We start from the raw sequence: 18,607 nt of genomic DNA, 5'->3' as shown, positions 1-18,607 counted from the left end.
GTGCATTCCAGGACATGCCTAGCTACGAGGCCAGACTGTGCCAAAAATGCTCAGGCAAGGAGCAGTGAGCCAGCAAGCTTGAAAGAGGATGAGAAGCAACCTTGCCTGGGTGCCGAGCCAGGTCGGTGCCTCTGATGGCGTGTTAGATTGCAGCGCGGGGAGCAAACCCTGCCTGAGCAGAGCACAGAGGTGAAAACAAAAGCCCCAGGGCTTTCCAGTGCAGAGTTTTCCCAACACCTCTCAGTTACCCCTGTGCTGGACTGGTTTTCAGTCTGTACTCTGTTGCACCAAAGCTTCAGAAGCTGCTTTTATTCTGACAAGGCTCCACTCGTTTGAGAGCTGCAGTGAAGAACAGGAGCAGTAACGCGGGGATCTGTCTGTAACCGCCTCTTCACAAGCCTCACCGCAGATTGACAAGCTCCCATTTCACAGATGGGGACACTGAGAGCTGGAGTCGAGAAGAGGATTCACAGGGGAGTCCAGAGAGGGTTTGGACCTCGTACCCTCTCACCGCCTGAGTGCAGCTGAGTCCATAGCCAGCGAGAGCCACCAGCCCTTTCAAGCCTCCTGGCGTCACAGCAGGGCTGGTGACCTCCGCTCTCTGCCTGTCCTCTCTCATGTTATACCGCTCGAACGAAGGAGCAGAGAGATGCCAGAATTCAGATGTTCAGTATTTTAGCTATGTGTAGCTAAACATGAGACACTTGAGGCAAAGGATGAAGATTCAGCTTCCTACAGCCTTGAGATGAGTGTCTGGTGACTTCTGCTGCCTCACCTACAGGCTCCATTACAGGGACTCGGTGTCAAAAAAGTACTGCAGCCCCAACCTCGACACTTGAAGGCGAGCACCAACAACGTAGAGGTCACTCTGAAGAAGAGGGGATGGAGGAAACCTGCACATGATGGCAGAGCAGAGGTAGGAAGACATTTCCTACCGTGAAAGGCCCTTGCCTTTCCTCTCCTTCCTCTACTACGAATAAAGATGTGGTGTGAGGTATGCAGACTCCAGCCCTACCTTGCTCCAGCTGCTAACAGAGGGCAGTGACATTATCATTGCTATGTTTACCAGTGCACCTGCAAATACACTCCTTTCTAGCCCACGCTGAAATCCAGGTTGTTCACCTCCTCCCAGGTACTTCACCTAAACAACCTGAATTATTTTGCATAGATGTGCTCACAGTCACTCCTTCATTTCACTGTGAATGCAGAGCCATCTTCACTAACATAATGCAACCTGACTTAACTATGACACGCTTCATCCTAGTGCCTTCCCAGCGAGTAGGAAGGCAGTCACGCTGCCTGCCAGCTTCACACCCTCCTCGCAATCAGCAAAGCCTGCTCCTCCGCTCCATTTTCATGCCTCCTGGAGAGCTCCTCGGTGCTGATCTGAAGTTTGGATGCAGTGTTGTTTTTATATATAAATGACATTATGACAAATGATGAGGGATTAAATTACACTTCAATCAAATCAAGCCAAACCAGTAGGGATCGAGGTCCCAGTGGAAAGTATACATGGAGTTCCTCAGCTTCCTGATTTGAATGACTTTGTTCTTCTTCCAGAGAAAGAGGGGGGGACGAAGGAGAAGAGAGGGGAAAGGGAGAGGAGGGGGGAATTTGGCCTAAAATGAAACATTTTCCTTTTAAGTTGAACATTTGAAAATGGCTGGGAGGAAAGAACTGAAACACTGTAATGGCTGATACTGAAAAACAGCCTGGGACTTTTGCTTTTCGAGAACAGAAGCCAAGGAGAGAGCTGTGGTGTGAAAAAGGCAACGCTGTGTGCCTTGAAGGGGAAGGTGTTTGCAGCAGCCCATCTCCTGCAGACACAGAAAACCCCCTGCAAGGCACTAACCCAATTAGCTTTGCAAAGAGCTGTGCTGTGAAAAGGCAAAGGCACTGACAGTGGTTTTGGTAAAGGCTAAAGACAGCTTCACTCTGCCTTGCACTCCTATCAGAGTCACTTTATTATCTTTGTATTACCGGATCTTGCAAAGGTTGGCTCAAGAGCCTTTAGCTCTGCATCTCTGTCCAGCTAGAAAGCCTCTCTTAGCATCGCGCTGACTCACAGCACTGTTTTGAACATGGGAGCATTTCTAAATGCTGCAAAAATAGTCATTCCATGAATGAGTCTGCCCGTAGTAGGTAGGTAGATAGACAGACAGACAGATGGGCAGGCAGATACTGTGCTCTAGAGTTTACATTAGGTACTTTGCTCTAGGGGTTGTATTAAATACTGCCCGCTGCGTTCTGATTTCTGGGTGCAAATCTTGGGTATTGTGTAGAATAGATCCCATCAGTGAAAGCCCAAACAAGTGAAGCAGAATACATCAGGGTCTCCTTTGGCTTGATGGTTGTCTCTGAGAGACAACCCATCAAGCTGACTTAACTGTGACACACTTCACCCTCCCAGGATGGCGGCTGTCTGATGAGCTCAGACGAACTCAAAACCTTCCTGGCAGATGAGGCCAACATTTCAGAAAACATTTCTTAAAACTTTGGCACTATGTCTGTATGTGAATCACGTGCTGTCTGAGCCAGAGCGGGTAGAAGACCTTTTCCCACCTCCTCATTTGATTATTACTGTCCTCAAACGACATGCACCACCAGCACATGATATCTGCAGGTCATCCATTTATCTGCAGAAGGAGTGATGGACAAGTTCCTCTCTGTTTACAGGGCAGTTTACATTATTCTGGTCATAAGATGCGTGTCAGCCATGTGTGTACCTGCTAGAAGACCCTCTTCCATTTCAGAAATGAAAATTTTAGTCTTACCGAAATGAAAGGCAAAAAGAACACTTCAGCAGGGCTAGAATATCACTCTTGGTGCATGGTAAAGCCACTTCCACTGAAAAAAGACTGAAGCCCACAAAAGCACACATGTGCACACATGTCTACACATGTGCTCAGGCACACACTCCAGCCTGCAGCTCGACAGGATGAAAAGCAGAAGATCACCTCTTTCTGAAAGTCTTTTTGCTATGAATTTTCTCCCTGTAGTAATAGGCTTTGCAAAGTATTTTAAAGAATAACTTAAGCAATAATTCCCAGGAAACCATTTGTTACCTATGGTTAACGTCCAATCTGTTCACATTACATCTCAAGTTTCTGACACAGAAATCAAGGAGAACACTTGCAGAAATCAAGATCCAAATAGGTTCAGCCTCTGAGGATAATAAAGACTTAGAAATATGTATAAATTTAAGTGGTTTTGAATAAGGACAGCATTTCAAAAAGCAGTCGAATTGTTACTTTGAAATAAGCCATTATTTTCTGCTTTTTAAAATTCCAGTCTTTAACAGGGGATGAGATCCAGACCGCCAAGAACCAAGGAGATCTTTTGATGCAAATGAAAAGCAGCATTTAAGAAGTGCAAGTATCCCATAATAGGGCCCACACCAAATTGCCAGTTCCCAGACCTGCCTGGAACATCCAGGGGTCCATCCAGCCCAGGAGATCAGAGCAGGAGGATTTAGAGGCCCCCGCTCAAGCGCTGACCTCGTGATTCACCTTGTTTCTCCTGGTGAGACCCTGGGGCTCACACCACAGCCCCGTATTCAAACGTCTCCAGCCAAAGAGTGCGGAAGGTCTAACCTGGAGTCAGACCCAGACACACAACGCGGGCAGATGTTGCCATGGCAGGGAAGGGGTGGAAGAGAGCTCCTGAAGTCCCTTCGGACTGTTTTCGCTGATCCTGTCCCTGCCCAATGTCCCAGGAAAAACTTTGTGTTTTACTGGAATTCATGAAAGAAAGCCTTTCTCTCCCACGGTGCCATACTTGGTGAAAAAACATCTGGCAAGGAAGCATCGCTGGCATGAGCATGAGCGATTCACACACCCTTGAACAAGTTTAGGATCCTCATGCTTGAGACCCTCCATGGACACCCACTCCTGGCACCGGCCAGATCTTTGCAAACTTTTGTGCAGTTGGTGAGAGGGGAAAGAAGCAGTTCTCGGCTATGGTGCCGCCGGAGAAGGCAGCAGCAGGACAGCAGGTCCTCTTTTTCTCCCCCATGCAGAGAGAAGTGGAGCAGCATGGTGCCTCCTTCACTCCCAGCCACGCCAGAGGGTCGTCTTCGGTTCCAGGGACGCACCTCTCCTGACCTGGGAGAGCAGAGCCTGCTCCGCCGAGAGCACGAAGGAACCGGAGCGGCGGGGATGAGGTGGCAGATGGGGGATGAAGGCGCATCCAGCAGCGGATGAGGCCGCCCCACATGCTAGGGGGCTGCCCCACAGCACGCGTGCGGGAGGAAGGTGGGGAGCAGGGAGGAGACCTGCTGCAGCGGAGCACGGCACAACGGGCGAGCGTCAGCGGAGCGAAAACGGGAGCTGGCCCTCGACAAAAGGCCCAATTAGCCGTCCTCCCGCAAACAAACAGCCCCTCATCCCAACTTTTTCAAAGATTGCTCAGAAAATAAAAGGGCCACAGGATTGGAGGGATCAACCTAAGTCATGTACATCTTTTTAACAAGAAAACGCATTGATAAGCAAACCACCTGATGCTTGCACAGCAGAAAAGAAAACACCTGGTTCTGCCTGTGGGTTGATAAGCCAATATCTTTAATCTTTTTTTTTTTTCTCTTGATGACTGAAGTACACACTCTGTGCGGCCCTATGCTCCAGCCACATTGGTAATAGTAACAAAGCTTTGATGTCCCCCTCATTCAACAGAATGTTGTTTAGTTCAAAGTGAAGAACAGAGGCAATTCTTTGCTTTTAAATTATTAGCTCCCTAAGTCTTCTGTAATGATATAGTTTGACTGAAGTGTGCAGTTTATTAACTACATAAAGACGATATTATTAGAGCGGAGAAAGGCAGCCGAAAGTTTTGCCTTTCAGCTCAGCAGCAGGGGTTTTTGATACTTTGATCTCAATCAATGCTAAATGTCTTTGTGAGATAGAGGGAGCAGCAGAAATTACCTTTGGCACCATGACTACATCAATTATTTAGTTCTTTTTCTTATAAATTAAAGTGTTCTTCAACTTTTACCCCAATTTTTTCTTCTTCTTCTTTTTTTTTTTTTTTCCCTTCAGTTGATTGGGAAAAAAAAAAGCGCTGACTGGAAGAAGTCTGGCTGTGAACATTAATAAAAATCCCACTGACCTTTCCCAGTCCTGGTCTGGAAGGGTCTTCTCTGGGGTGAGGAGATGGATTCATGTGAACAACAACAGCAAAAGGGTAGCTTAGGGTAATGTGCTGTTTAACCAAACGACTACATAGGTTATTATTGCAAATTTGTCTATGTCTAGCCTAATTTCTTTTTTTTTTTGGTCTTTTGCAATATTACTAGCATGAATGCAGCTGGAAAAATGGGACACCTGATGGAAACAAAAGGATTGCTCTAAGCAGGATTTAAAGTGTTGGTGTTTGTTAAAGTTCCTTCCATTGCTCCCAGCACGTGCAATGGAGGGAAAGTTTAGGAGCAAGGATGAGGCAGCCCCATCTTGGGTAACGACGAGAATAAAATCAGGTCTCCTAAGGCTTATAGCAGAGCTTGCAAAGCGCCAAATCACTGTACCTGGAGCTGCGGCAGGTGCCTACACACTACCATTGGATGCACTAACTCTCATTAAAGCCACTGGTGTCAGGTAATCCCACCCATATATAAGCTGTCACCAAGTCCTACCCATACAGAAGTTGTGTCCGCTCTTGAGTCAGTCCCCTAGAGCCAATGGAGGGAATAAACCATTTCCAAGGTTGATTCATCCCGTCCTAAGCGGGGTGACCAACTCCTTCCCTGGGGACAGAGGGAATCCAGCATGATGGGACTGGAGGTGAGCGAGGGTAACATAGCTCAGTGCTTCTGCTGGATAACAACAAATGGGTAGATATTTCAGGGGAATTTGTGCTCTTTCAATACTTCAGGGAAGAGACTAGGCTGATGGCCAGAGAGCAGAGCCAAGGGAGAAGGGTATTCCTGCAATTTTGGGGACAGAAGTTGGTGGTTGGGCTTCAGTGCTGTGGTGTACCAGAGTGTGTTAGAAACCACTGGAACCAGAACCTCAGCTGGGAACACGAGCAGCAGGACCACGGAGATGCTGAGGAGCCGGCTTTACACCAAGACTGAGCCCGATGCAGCTCAAGGATTTAAAATATTGTCCTTTGGCCAGAGAAATTTTTTGTGAGCAAGAAATAAAAGAGGTCTTTGCAGAGATGTTGAAGCATGAACTATGGGAACTTCGCTATATTTATATGTAGAACATGTTGGAGAACAACATAATTCTGTTTTCATGGTGATCAAAGTTTTGCAAGAAGGAGGACTTGAGACAGTGTGCTAAGCTGCTATGGCAACATGAATTTTAAAAAGTAAACTGACTTGCAAGAGCTTATCTTTTCCTCTTTAGTGTGGTGCAGAACAGATCTGGGAACCTCCACCCTAAAAGGGATACTGTGAGGTGCTCACCTCTGCTTCTGGGCCAGGCGCATTGCAAAATGCATAAAACATATCCCTCGTGGCAAGGGGAAAATTACCCCAGTGACTGGGTTTCTTCCTGCATCCCTGAGGCTCCTGCACCCCAAAAAGCCACGTCACGATGACTCTTTCATAATACATCTATCATAATTCATATATTCAGATGTCGGAGTGAATGTACCATGAACCACTTCAGTTTGACTGACATCCTATTCTGGGACCCGAGTAGGATGTAATGTGATGCAGCCCCTGCACAGAGGTGAATTCCACCCACAGAGCACCGTTTCCAAGAGCATCATGACGTGGGCTCGGCTTACATCTCAGCTTTCAAGCCACCCTCACAAAATGTAAAGGCAGCGGCGTCAGGAACGTTTCTGACGGCTCCTTTCACAAGGGGATGCTGTGAAGAGCTGTCATGCTCTGAGTCAGCTGTTCTGCCATGGCTGGCATTTCAGGCAGGAAGAGCCTGCTCGCAGAGCTATCCCAACCATGCCGCCTGCCAAAACCACACGGGGAATCTCATGGGAACAAGCCCTCTCCTGAGCCAGCTGGTACTTCCTGCTCCTGAGGCCTGATCCTGCTGGATGCTGAGCATTCTTTGTTCCATTTTTAAATTAACGAGACTTGAGCAATGCGCAGTCCAAGACTTCAGAGAAAAAACAGGCCCTCGGTGGTTTTGGCTCTTTGGCCGTACGTCCCAGCTGGAGAGGAGAGAGTGAAATGTCAGACTTGAAGGGAGATGTGAGAGATGCCGATCGCCTGGAAAACAGATCTCTCATTCAGACATTTCCATCAGGTTCACCAAGCTGGCCATGCCCCTGCGTACGCCTCTCCTTCCACCCTGCAGGCCAGGCGCAGCGTGCCGTTGTACCCCAGCCCCGCGGCACAACCGCAGAGCAGCCCCAGCCGCAGTTCAGCAGCCCAGCCCGAGCAGGGCTCGCCCCAAAGCTGGCAGCCCACGCCGCAGGATCCACCTCCTGCCCATCGCTCCAGCCAGAGGCTGAAGTTCACGAGCATGGGACTCGCTCCCATCCTATCCCAACAGTGTCCCCTTGAGGTTGCTGGCTGAGGCAGCCTGGGAAGAGCCCTCATGGAGGTTTGGGGGAACCCCAGAAGCTGCTCTTGCTTTTCAGGCTGGCCCACCGCTGCAGAGCGAGCATGCAAACAAATCCCAGCAGCCGTGGGTCAGCCTGAGCCCCAGCAAAGGATGCTGGAGGAGCCCACCCCGACGTGGGGTGTGGGACTTCCACGGGTGGGAGTGGAGCACGTTGTAGAACCACACGGCTAATTAAGCGTCTTCCTTCCAAGTTCATTCAAACAATGTCCAAAGTCCGACCATTGCGGCCCCTCCTGCAGCACGTCAGCTCAGACCTGGAGCGCGGGGAGCTCTTCCAGCACCGACAAGCCGGAGCGGGGCCACGGCAGCTCCGTGGGTCTGTGCCAGCCACGAGCCCCCACAGCCGCAGGAGGCAGGAGAGCGGAGCCGCTGCGGCGAGGGCACGGGGCTTCCTCGCTGCTGCTGGAGTCTCCTTTCTTCTGTCAGCCAAGCAGCAGGGAGTTTTCTGAGAAACTGCCCACAGGGAGCGATCACTTTTTCCAGTCATTAACCTTACACATCCCTCACATTATCGGAATACCTTGGATGTCTAAGTTGCTGCAGTGAGCTAATTCTTCCAGGTGACTCCAGGCAGCGTTAAATGGGCTCCTGCACAGCGAGGGGATTTGAACTGCGAGAGCTGAAAGAGCTCCTGACTCCAGCACGCCAGGCCTCCAGCGGGGGCGAGATCGTCAGATGTCACCGTGCGAGCGCAGCGCGGTGGCAGGAGGGATCCGGGGCCTCCGGAGCAGCCGAGTTCAACCTGCAGTCGGCAGGCGCCTGGGGGGTCCGCGGGTGAAGGGAGGAAGGAAGGAAAGCAAGGCATGGGTTTGAGATGCACAACGTGGGGGCCTGTCCCCCCCAGGGGAAAAAACTGTAGGAGTCCTCAAGTAGAAAGAGACTGGGGATAAAAAGCAGTGCCCCAAAGGGATAAATGTTGGGGACCCCCAGTGCTGACCTCCGGGACATGTATGTATTGGTCTGTCTGGATGTAATTGCATCAGAGTGTCCAAGCCTTGACAGAGCAGCCAGTTTTGGATCCTGAAGTCCTTCCTCTGGTTTAGAAGATGAGCATGAGGCCAAGGCACTATTTGATTCCTTGGCAAAGAAGGGGAGATCTTCACAGTCCGTCCCCTAAGGAGCACAACAGGCCACCAGAGAGCGTAAGCTTTCCGTCACCTGCATGTGCACCACCAGAGAGCTAGCACAGCCGCAGCCTGGTCTCCGCTCGGCAACCACAAAGCTGTGTCTGGAGATGAAACACCGATTGCCCCAGGTCACTGGAAATAAACCCAGTGATATTTCTACAAATATTTCCCTCTGTGCCTCTTTGCAGCGAAGGAAGCACCACCCCTCACCGAGGCCAGCGTGGGTGAGACCCACCTCTTTGACAAGAGCGTCTTGGTGCGTCCCCTCTTCCCTGTGGCTAGCGAACTGCACGCCGCTGCAAAGAGGTTTTCATGGTAGCTGGGTATTATATAGCACCAGTTATGCTACTCTTGCTAAGCACATAATAAATAAGAGTAGCACCCAAGTTTATCATGGAGAACACATGCGCTCATCAGCTTGTGAAACTGGGACAAGACGTGCGTCTTCCTCAGCAAGCTGAGGACACGTGGAGCCAAGGCGGTGAGGAAGCCAGCCTGGGGAGCCGGTGCTGAGTGCCCAGCCCGGCTCCATGCATGCCAGCAGTGCTGAAGAGGAGGAAACCACAGACGACCGGGTTCCACGTGACGGTGTTTACTGTCTCCATGGAGCATGACCCACGTCCCAGCCCCAGACACACACTGCTTATCCGCGGCCGCTGTTGGCTTCTGGAGTAGAAGGCAAGGAGGTGCACAAACCTTTGCCTTCCCAAGGAGGGAACCCCAAACCAATGAGAGAAATATTAATTGTAGAATAGCTCTTATAATATGTACATAATATTAAATATCATATTATTAACTCTTACACATCACAATGTCTTCCTGTCGCGTTTCCTGGGTTATACATTATCAGTGTCCCGTCAGGAGCGGCTGAGTAACAATATTAACAAAAACAATCACAAAAGACACCGCATTTGTCTCTCCTGAGTAATAGGTGGCCACCGCTAGTGACTGCCAGAGCAGAACCAGATCCTCCCGACAAAGCAAAGCCAGCAAGAGCAAACGCACATTCGTACAAGAGAAGCATCACGGGCAGCGTGGGGCAGCACCCTCCTGCTCAGCCTTTGCTTTGGGGCAGTGCATCTTTCTGCTCCCCTGGGAAAAAGTCTTTGGAAACAGAAACAGCCTCTTGATTTTCCCAAACTGCCCTGTGATTAGAAGTGTCGTCCTGGAGCTGGGGGAAATGGGGACCACTGAGCATGTGTGAGGAGAGACTTTAAATCCCACAGTAGAAGTCGGCATGATGAACCACGTCAGCCACACCAGCAAAGCTCCATTTACAATTAGAAAGTACAAAATAGCAACATCAAAAGTCACAGGCCACATGGTCAAATTACAGCATAATGACCCACATCAGACACATCTAGGAAACCCCTCCACACCTGAACAAAAAAACCATCTTCAAACACTGAGACGACATAAGGAAAGCAACGTTCTAACACTCTTGACAACAACACAATTAAAGACTGCGGCAACGCATCAGTCTAAGTTTGGAGAGGCCCAAAACACAGGTTTGTTTTGGATCTTCCCAGGTGTTGCTGGGGCGCAGTTCAAGTCATGGTTTCAAAACCCATCCCAGCACTGAGAGGCCACAAAAGGGAAACTGGAGCTAATGCAGAAGTGCTCTGGAGCCTTTGCTCTTCTCCTGAACTGCTTGCTCTTTGGGATCATTTTTGGTTTGGATTAAGGAATGATGCTATGCCATACAGTACACAGCTTCTCAGGAGGGGTTTACTTTATTTTCCCCAGCAACCAGCTGTCTCTTAATGAACTTGCTTTAAAATTTAAAAATTGTTATTAATAATAAGAGGTGGACCAAAGCTGGGGACACAAACATGCTCCAATCTTGGCATTGAAGTCTGAATCCTGCTCTGAAAAATGCCTGCAAGCTCTGCTCCAGCTGTGTTGTGTACAGTGTGCTGACACCTCATGGCCAAGCAAGTAATTCAGATAAGACACCATTTCCCAGGATATATACATACACACATAAATTCTCCATCTGCTATAAGGCAAGAAACGAGGTTCATTTATCAAGAAGTTAGTAATGAATAGATCTAAATATACCAAAGATAGGAAAGAAAACCAGTCCAGAAATGCTTCAAATTCTTGAATTACAAGCAGATGGGTACACCAGGGTCCGTTATTCATGGCTGCGGTAGTCTGAGCTTCCTTGATGCTGAAGGATGGCTCTAATGCACTTCTTCAACAGCACGGCCCATATACTGAGCCATACGTGGCAAACCTTGTGGTCTCAGGCCTGGAAAGAGAGCGTCCATGACTGGGCTGCTTGTTACGCAGCTCTCCCCTCTTCCGTGGGGTTCTCCCAAGGGCAGATCACCTCCTTCACAGAGTCCTTACGACCTCGGTGGCAGTTGTCCTCTCCCTCCTCAGAGTCTATGGGGTAGATTCGGCTCTCCAAAGGAGCATCCATTTTTATTTGGAAGAAGCTGTGTTGTGAAATAAAAACTCATCACGCATACGGCACTTTTTGATGTGCTCTGTGAGACAGCGAACACGCAGCACGGAGTCTGGCTTTGAGTTTTCCGCTGTTCAAACCCCAAATCCCAAAGCAAAACTCCCGGGCACCAGCCCGCAGAGGTAGAAAAGGAAGGAAACGTGCACTCCCACCCCTTTGAAGCAAAACTGCTGTGTGACACAGCCCCGGCACAGCCACAGCGCAGAGCCAGGTGGAGAGGGAGCCCTCAGATTTGTGCTTTTGAATTTATCATGTGGACTCATCCACTTGGTCAGCAGCAGAGGTGGATTAAAAGAGGTTGAGGACACGTTACTCTTAGTGAGGGGCATGGCCAGGATTTGGTTTCAACAGTGACAGCCTCTCCAGGCAAAAAATCCCCAATCTTACATATCCTGCTCCGGAATGACAAATGTTTTGTGACTCTCCCTCATTTCTCCTCCCTTCTTACTTCTGGGTCTCCTCTGACTTTCAAATCATTAAACCAAACTTGAACCAATGCTCGAGAACAAACACAAATATACGAGTGGTTTTCCAAATTCGGGGATCAAAAGTAAAACCTCGGGGCTTTACACTACGAACAGGAGGTGTAAGCGCAGCAGAGAGGAACCGCTGGCACGGCCCCTTGCTCGTTTCTCACCAGAAAATACATCCAATACAGAAAGCAAGCGCAAGGAGCCAAGGGGAAGAGACGCTTTTAGAGGCCTGGCCGTCATTTCGGGCAGGCAGCACAAATGCCAGTGGTGGGTTTTGGATGCAATTGTAGGAAAGGCAACCATCAGCTGGTCTCGCAGCGCCGCACAGCCTCGCGGGGAGGTCACTCGGGGATATATGGGGTCCCTACCCCAGCGTACCCAAACGCCTCACTGTCTTTGCTGGTGCAAAGACCTCGAGCTTGTCTCCAAAGCCAACGAAATAACCGAACAGGACAAACTTCTCCTGCTAACGTACACGGGGCAGCAAGGCCCCACGGCCCGTGAAGCTGCTTGATGTGCGGGCAAACGCAAACATATCTTCACGCTGGGCCAGGGCTGTCTCGCGCAAGAGGGCGGCCATCTCCCCCGGGCTGCTCCAGCATGTGGAGGCTCAGGACATGGGTCAGGAGGGGACGGGCAGCGCAGGTGCCTGCTGTCCCCAGGGGGAGGAGAGACCCCATCCCTGGCTATGCCAGACCGTAGCCCAAGCAGCCTCGTGGCCTGCTGCTCCCCAGGGCCAGTGGGAAGGTGCAGCGCCTCCATTTTCTTGCCTGACGCCAGGGAGGAGCAGAGCTGGTGCCTGCTCCTGGCAGCCGCCATCGCACGCAGGACCACATGGAGGGGGGGACGGCGACGGCTGACTGGAATATGAAGCACAAGGCCCAGTTTAACAGGCTCAGCTGATACTATTGCAACCTCTGGCTAATTACAAACTGAAATGGTCCCGGAGGCGACCATGGTCCTGGAGGTTCATGAGGGCATCCAGGTGCCCACGCGGTGCTTACCTGCTCACCGTCTTGGCATCTGGCCGGAGCCGCCACTCCCGCTCACCCAGCGGCTGCACCTTCCCGTGGGGCACGGCCGGGCACTTGGGCGAGAGCGTGGCGAAGACGGGCGAGTTCCAGCAGCCCCTCTTCAGGAACCGGCCGAAGGACAGGGCGGCCACCCGGGACCTCCCGCCGCTGGAGGGGAAGGGGCCGGGGTCGGCCCCCGCGGGCTCCCGCTCCCTCTCGGCGCCCGTGGTGCTGTCTAGGGCCGTGCTGATGGGCGAGGGGCAGGCGGTGCTGTGGGGCAGAGCCGGGGGACTTGGGGAGGCGGGAGGCAGGCTGCCGGGGCCAGCGGGCAGCGATGGCGGGGTGCCGGTGCCAGCGTAGACAGCCGGGTGAGGGGCCCGGGAGGCGTGGTGGCATGGCTGTGGGGAGGAAAAGGAGAGAGGCTGGGTCAGGCCCAGGGCAGCGGCATGCCGGTGGCCAGCCTCCCCAGGCTTCGTCAGGAGGAGAAGCCGTCTCCTCCTTTGGAGGAGAAGGGCTGGGTGCCGCCGGTGCTGCCAGGAGAGACAGGGTGCAGCTGGGAGGCAGCCGACAGCCACCCCAGCCAAGCCTGGGACGGCATCCCCCTCTCCTGCAGCTCTGTCCCCCTCCCTGCCCTCCCACAGCGGGGGAGCAGAGGTGTCGCAATTTGCCCACGGAAAGCAACAGGGTCATTGCTACCAGCCTCAGTGGGTGCTGACAGATCCGGCCCCACACCCGCTGGGATGCTGTAGGAGACACCAGCTTGTTCCATTCCTTACAACAATTAGCTCCAGGCATGGAGGAGTCTGTTATCCTGAGAATGTGATCTTGGTTATGAACGGCATAACCATGTCACACCCAAAGCACCAATGTGCTGGCTGCTGTGGTGGCCAAGAAATAGGACACTGAGCTCCAAACCCTGATGACTGATAATAGAAGCAGCCACATCTTGTGCTGAAGCCCCCAGTGTCCCTGGCTGGTGCTGTGAAGTCTCCAGCTCAGCTAATTCAGCCCGCAGGACAAGCCCAAGTACAGATTCATCAGCAGAGGCCATGCTGCATGCCGGGGTCGTCCCCCCCGTTTCCCAAGGACTCACTCCCAGCAGAAATGAAATGCAGCTCAAGTGTCCAAAGAGAAGTGCTGAGAGCAGAGGCACATACAGAAAATGCATGCACACATGGCAGAGAGATGACACAGTAAAGGATGAACACACTGAGACAAGACAGAGAGGGATGAACTCAGTTCTTTTTTCATTTTCTACATTTATTTTTATTAGACAGATGAATGCATGGAAGCGATGGCCAAGAAATGAAACAACATATTGCTCTGATTTTCAATGGAAACAAACAATTTCTTGGCTGGCACAAAGTGAAGTTCAGTTTGTACCATGGTCACACTTCGTACCAGGCGACCTTCCTCTTCAGGGACTGAACAGCAAGGGACCGAGGAGCGGTACACGGGGGCATGCCAGCTTATTCAGCCTATAAGCAGAACAGAGCCAGCTTCTGCCTGCAAGTGCAGGACTGGTGTTTCACAAGCAGAGTGACTCCAGAGCATGCAGCATTAACCCATGTCAGGGGACAGCGATGCAAAGCTGAGATGATGAAAAATCAGAGAAAGGAATGGATAGAGGGAACATAAAAAGCAAAGCTGCAGACAAAATAGAAGTAGAATCAGAGGGACTGACTGGAACACACAGATTTGTTATTTATTATTTATACCCTGACTTGATCTTCCACATGTTACTACATACTGGCAATCCCAACATGCTCAGTGCTCCACGTTATACAAACTCTGAAGAGACTGTACAGCTCATCACATCCGAGTAGCTTTGGACCAACCCTGCCAAGTTCTTGAGTATCTTTCAGTGCTCTTATGTCAAGGTAGGTTGACGGTGCTCAGTACCTGACGTAAAAAAGCCTTGTGGTTTTAAGCAGAATTAAAAAAAATTACAGTCTGAGCCTGCTCACCCTTACAGCATTGCAAAATTTGCCATTGCTTCCACTGGGAATAAGAGCAGAGACAGACTGAAGACAGAATAAGAGCCTTGACATCAGAGCAAGAGACTCACACAACTTGGTTTCAATTCCTCTAAGAAGGTTTATCACCGTTAGGTTAACGGAGGTCATGAAAATCTCCCTAGCTCAGCTGCAAAGCAAAGGAGACTAGTTCTGCAGTGCTACCAGATCAGACCACGTAGCCCTGATCCTGCCTCTGATAACACACGCAGGGAGGGCAAGAATTGCTGTTCGAAGCTGTTCAGGACGCAGCTATTGCCTGACTATCTCCCTGTTCGTAAGGGCTTGGTCTGCGTGCACCCTGGTCCCTGAGGGCTCCCACTCACACCCAGCTTCCTCCATCTCCCATTTCCTGTAAAATCGTACCAGTAGTAAAAACGGATGAACAATACGAACTGGAGTGAAGCAGCTTCCCGGAGCTCAGCGCTTCCCACCCAGTCCCTCTGCTTCCCCTAAATTTTAACAAACAAGGAAGTTTTTCTGCCCCCCCCAATTCCCTTTACTGGACTTTGCAGGAATCTTCTCACTTCTGGTAATCATTGGCCTGGTCCAGACACGCCGGGGTTTCCCAGCAAAGCCTGGAATCTCCCTGAGCTCTTTAGCACTAACGTGTTATTTTAGGTTGCCTCATTCTAAAGGGCTAAAGAGACAGAGCAAATGAAAAGAACCACTACTTAAAGTTGAAATCAGCTCTTAACACCTCCACCCTGGTTATTCCTTGCCTCTGGGCTACAAGCCAGTGACAACTGGAACTACCTCCTGTCAGTTTTTTTTTTTTTAACAACAGAAAATAGAAAAGCAGGAAAAAGACAAGACAAGAGGTAGGAAGGATTTGATAAAAGAAACACAAAGCCGTGGCTGCATCTCTCAAGCCCTTCTGCAGGCTCTTGCGAGAGACAGCTCTCTACACCTGCACACCTAGCTCATCGTGCGGGGGAGTCACGGGGGAGAGCAGAGCTTTCCACTGATCATCTCCAACGTGCCAGAGGGGACTTGGGAGTGTCATTAAAATTCAAAGGGTCAACTAAACCTTCAGAAACGCTCATCCTACCATTCTCACAAGAAGTCTACCCCGCTCTTCTGCCTGTGGCTCCGTTGCACTGGCTAGGAGGTGCAGGATACTTGAAGTGAGGGGTGTACTCCTCTTAGGGGGTGCCCAGGATGCACCCCTTGGGAGGGCGCACATCCCCCGAGAGGACGGACGTCAGTGCAGATGTGCGCTGAGGTGGGCCACCTCGCCCTGCTCCCTGCGGGGTCATCCACCTCTGCTCCGAGGAAGGCTGATTTGAACCCAAAGGACTGGGACGGCAGAGCTTTACTCTGCCTTGTGCCATCCCACCTCCTGGAGGAGCAGGAGGCAGGGAGAGGCGGCCGGGCTGCCCAGCCTCCGAGAGGGGCTCGGGGCAGCCAGAAGGCATCCCCACTCCGAGGTGTGTGGGGAGGGAGCTGGGGCCCTGCACCCCGAGTCCGGCACCGCCAGCGGCCTGGCTCCGCCAGCACTCCCATGCCTGACATGCCTGGGAAGTGACATCTGCTGCTCCAGAAGCCATGGCAACATGCAGGAAGCAGGCTGTTGGCAGAGCCGGCCTGGGAAACCTAAAGCAGCACTGACACCTTCAGGAAGGGGAGACGAAGCTCAACACCAGCCTCGGCTTGTCTTTTCCCTGCGCTGTGCCCTGCGGGGCTCAGAGCCTACTTGGGAGGTTCCTTCTTGAGCTGGCTCCTGCGATCCAGCTTGCTCATGACCTGCGTGATGTCCACGGTCGTGGCAGCTTCTTTGGCTTTGGCCTCTTCCTCCTGCTGCCTCAGGATGATGGGGCTGGGGCTGGAGCGGAGGTGACGGCGCCCGAATGGGAAAGTGGAGCTGGGCAGAGAGCGAGAGAAAGAAGCAGCGCATTACTGAAAAGTAGAAGGGCACCAAAAACTCACTCCTGGTGAGCCAACTTACCAGGAGGGCAAGCTCAGACACAGAGATGGACATGCCACTGTCACCCACACAACAACAAGGAAGCACAAATGTGGTCAGGGTGGTTTAAAGCAGGACTTGGTGACTCAGTGTCATGCATCAGCTACAGAACTGCTAAAAGTGTAAAGTCAGTCCTGGTCCTGGTCCTTGTGAGGGACTCCAGGACCAGGAGATGACCAGTACATTACTCCTTTTCTTGCAAGCATTTACACGTAACTAACACTCAGTGTGAACCCAAACAACTGCCATCAGTGGAATTTTTTCTAGCGTCCTCAGTACTATCAAGATAGGGACCAGTATGGGTGTTTCTAGTGTCTGTGATACCCCCAAAAAACACCCGCTATCTGCTTCAGCAAAGCCATTACCAGCAGCAGTGGAAACAAGTGTTAAGCCACCTCTGGATGAGGTACTAGCTCTTTAGCTTACCCAGGATGCTGAGTATTGTGTCTCCAGAACAGGCACTGACAAACATGAAGGTAGTCACCAGGGGTGAACCAGCATCTGCCAGCGACCTTGTGATGTGTGGCTCAGGGAAAAACTAACCAAACCCCAGGCAAGTCAGCAGGAGGGTTTTTTCCACTGACTTGAAATGGGCTTTAGATGAAACAATAGTGTGAAAGTCCATGATTCCTCTTTCTGGCTTGCTATGTTGACGAGTGGAAGAGGAACAGAGAAAGAAGCACACCACTCAGTCTGGCTCTGACATTGCATGCTCAGCTTTAAGAAACAACTGCAGTTCAAATGGCCTAAGTTTGCTATGCAACCTTCATCTTGGTTGGGAAAAAGCCATTTCAAGCCTGCCTCTTCTAAGGCCATCTACCTTGTGCCAGCAGTCACTCGAAAGTAAGATGCTGTTTGTTCCCATGTGGCTGCCTGTCACCTTCTCTTCGCAGGGAGTAAGCAGCTCTGTCCAGGCAGAGCTGAGCAGAACCCACGGAGGACCCTGCAGTGGCTCTGTGTCATCTCTGGCAGCCAATGTTTCGTGGGCGGGAGTTTTCCCATGCCCTGTACACAATGCTCTCTCCTTTCAGGACAAGGAGTCATGATCAATTCAACAATCACAGCCCTTCTAAACAGACCCAACAGACAAGGCAGGCGAGCAATCATCAAATCGATTCTGACTGCACACAAGCCACTTCCAAAGGGCTCGCAAATAAACAGCATAATCAGTCTCAAAGCAAGGCATCTTAGTGAAAAATTTTATTTAATTAAGGGAACATCTAAATCATAGTAATTTTGCTGCAACTCAGGCTTTTTCTACCCTTGCTACAACAAGAAAAACAAAACCCACAATTACATCCAGTTTCACTTGCCTTTTTTTGACAGTCTCTTGTGGCACAACAGCCTTGGCCAGCATTTCCTTGTATACTGGAGACTTTAAATAGCGGCCATAGGAGTCCTACTAAGAGGAAAAAAGAGAAACTGGTAGTTATGGGCTGCAAACACCCTTATTAAAATCACCACCAAATACAGCTGCTCAGGAGCCAGGGAGGCTGGGAACTAGATAATCTCCCCCAGCAGCCCAAGGGACTTTGCATCTTTCAGGCAAATGCAGCTATTTAAACCAATAGCCTTTCATCTTGGTGTAAAATTCCCAGGATTTTCCATCTCACAATAAAGCTTCCCAGGTAAGATCCAGACCAAAAGGTCTGAACTGAGCTTAGCCCAGGCCAGTGGTGCCTCACAGTCATTGCAGGGTGAAGTGCTCATATTTCAGGAGCCAAACTTTTCAACAACTGGTGAAAATCAGTATAGTTCTGCTGCTTTCAGTGTCAATGGGCATTAGCTGCTGCTATGGCCCACAGTGCTCCTTCCTGCTAAGTGTATTTTGTATCGCTCATAAGGAGGAGTTCCAGGTTATTTGTAGTCACCTTGATCTAATGAAAGCCATGACATATTGTATGCTGACATCAGCCCGCAGTCTGCTGCATCAGTCAGACCTAAAAAAGGGTGTCCATCAACAGAACCACAGAAAAACGTGTGAAAAAAACTCAGTAAAACTTGAGATGGG

The 18,607-nt window shown here is 50.8% G+C and overlaps 1 protein-coding gene across 3 annotated transcripts in view; it reads right to left on the bottom strand.

The window, feature by feature from the left end:
• Positions 1 to 9,368: 9,368 nt before the first annotated feature.
• RGS9 (regulator of G protein signaling 9) overlaps positions 9,369 to 18,607 on the bottom strand; it is a 35,828-nt gene continuing 26,589 nt past the window's right edge. For 2 of the 3 annotated variants that reach the window (XM_050908339.1, XM_050908340.1), the window contains exons 16-19: positions 17,910 to 17,995; positions 16,377 to 16,494; positions 12,607 to 13,013; positions 9,369 to 11,100 (exon numbers count right to left, since the gene is read on the bottom strand). In XM_050908339.1, coding sequence (XP_050764296.1) covers positions 10,944 to 11,100; positions 12,607 to 13,013; positions 16,377 to 16,494; positions 17,910 to 17,995 — 768 coding nt within the window. In that variant the 3' untranslated portion in view covers positions 9,369 to 10,943. Of the gene's footprint in view, positions 11,101 to 12,606; positions 13,014 to 16,028; positions 16,495 to 17,909; positions 17,996 to 18,607 lie in introns of those variants that run through there. The other variant, XM_050908341.1, reaches the window with a different exon arrangement.

The sequence above is a fragment of the Gymnogyps californianus genome, chromosome 19, assembly GCF_018139145.2.
Source record: "Gymnogyps californianus isolate 813 chromosome 19, ASM1813914v2, whole genome shotgun sequence".
NCBI classification, from domain to species: Eukaryota; Metazoa; Chordata; class Aves; order Accipitriformes; family Cathartidae; genus Gymnogyps; species Gymnogyps californianus.
This window is presented reverse-complemented; position numbering and strand designations above follow the sequence as displayed.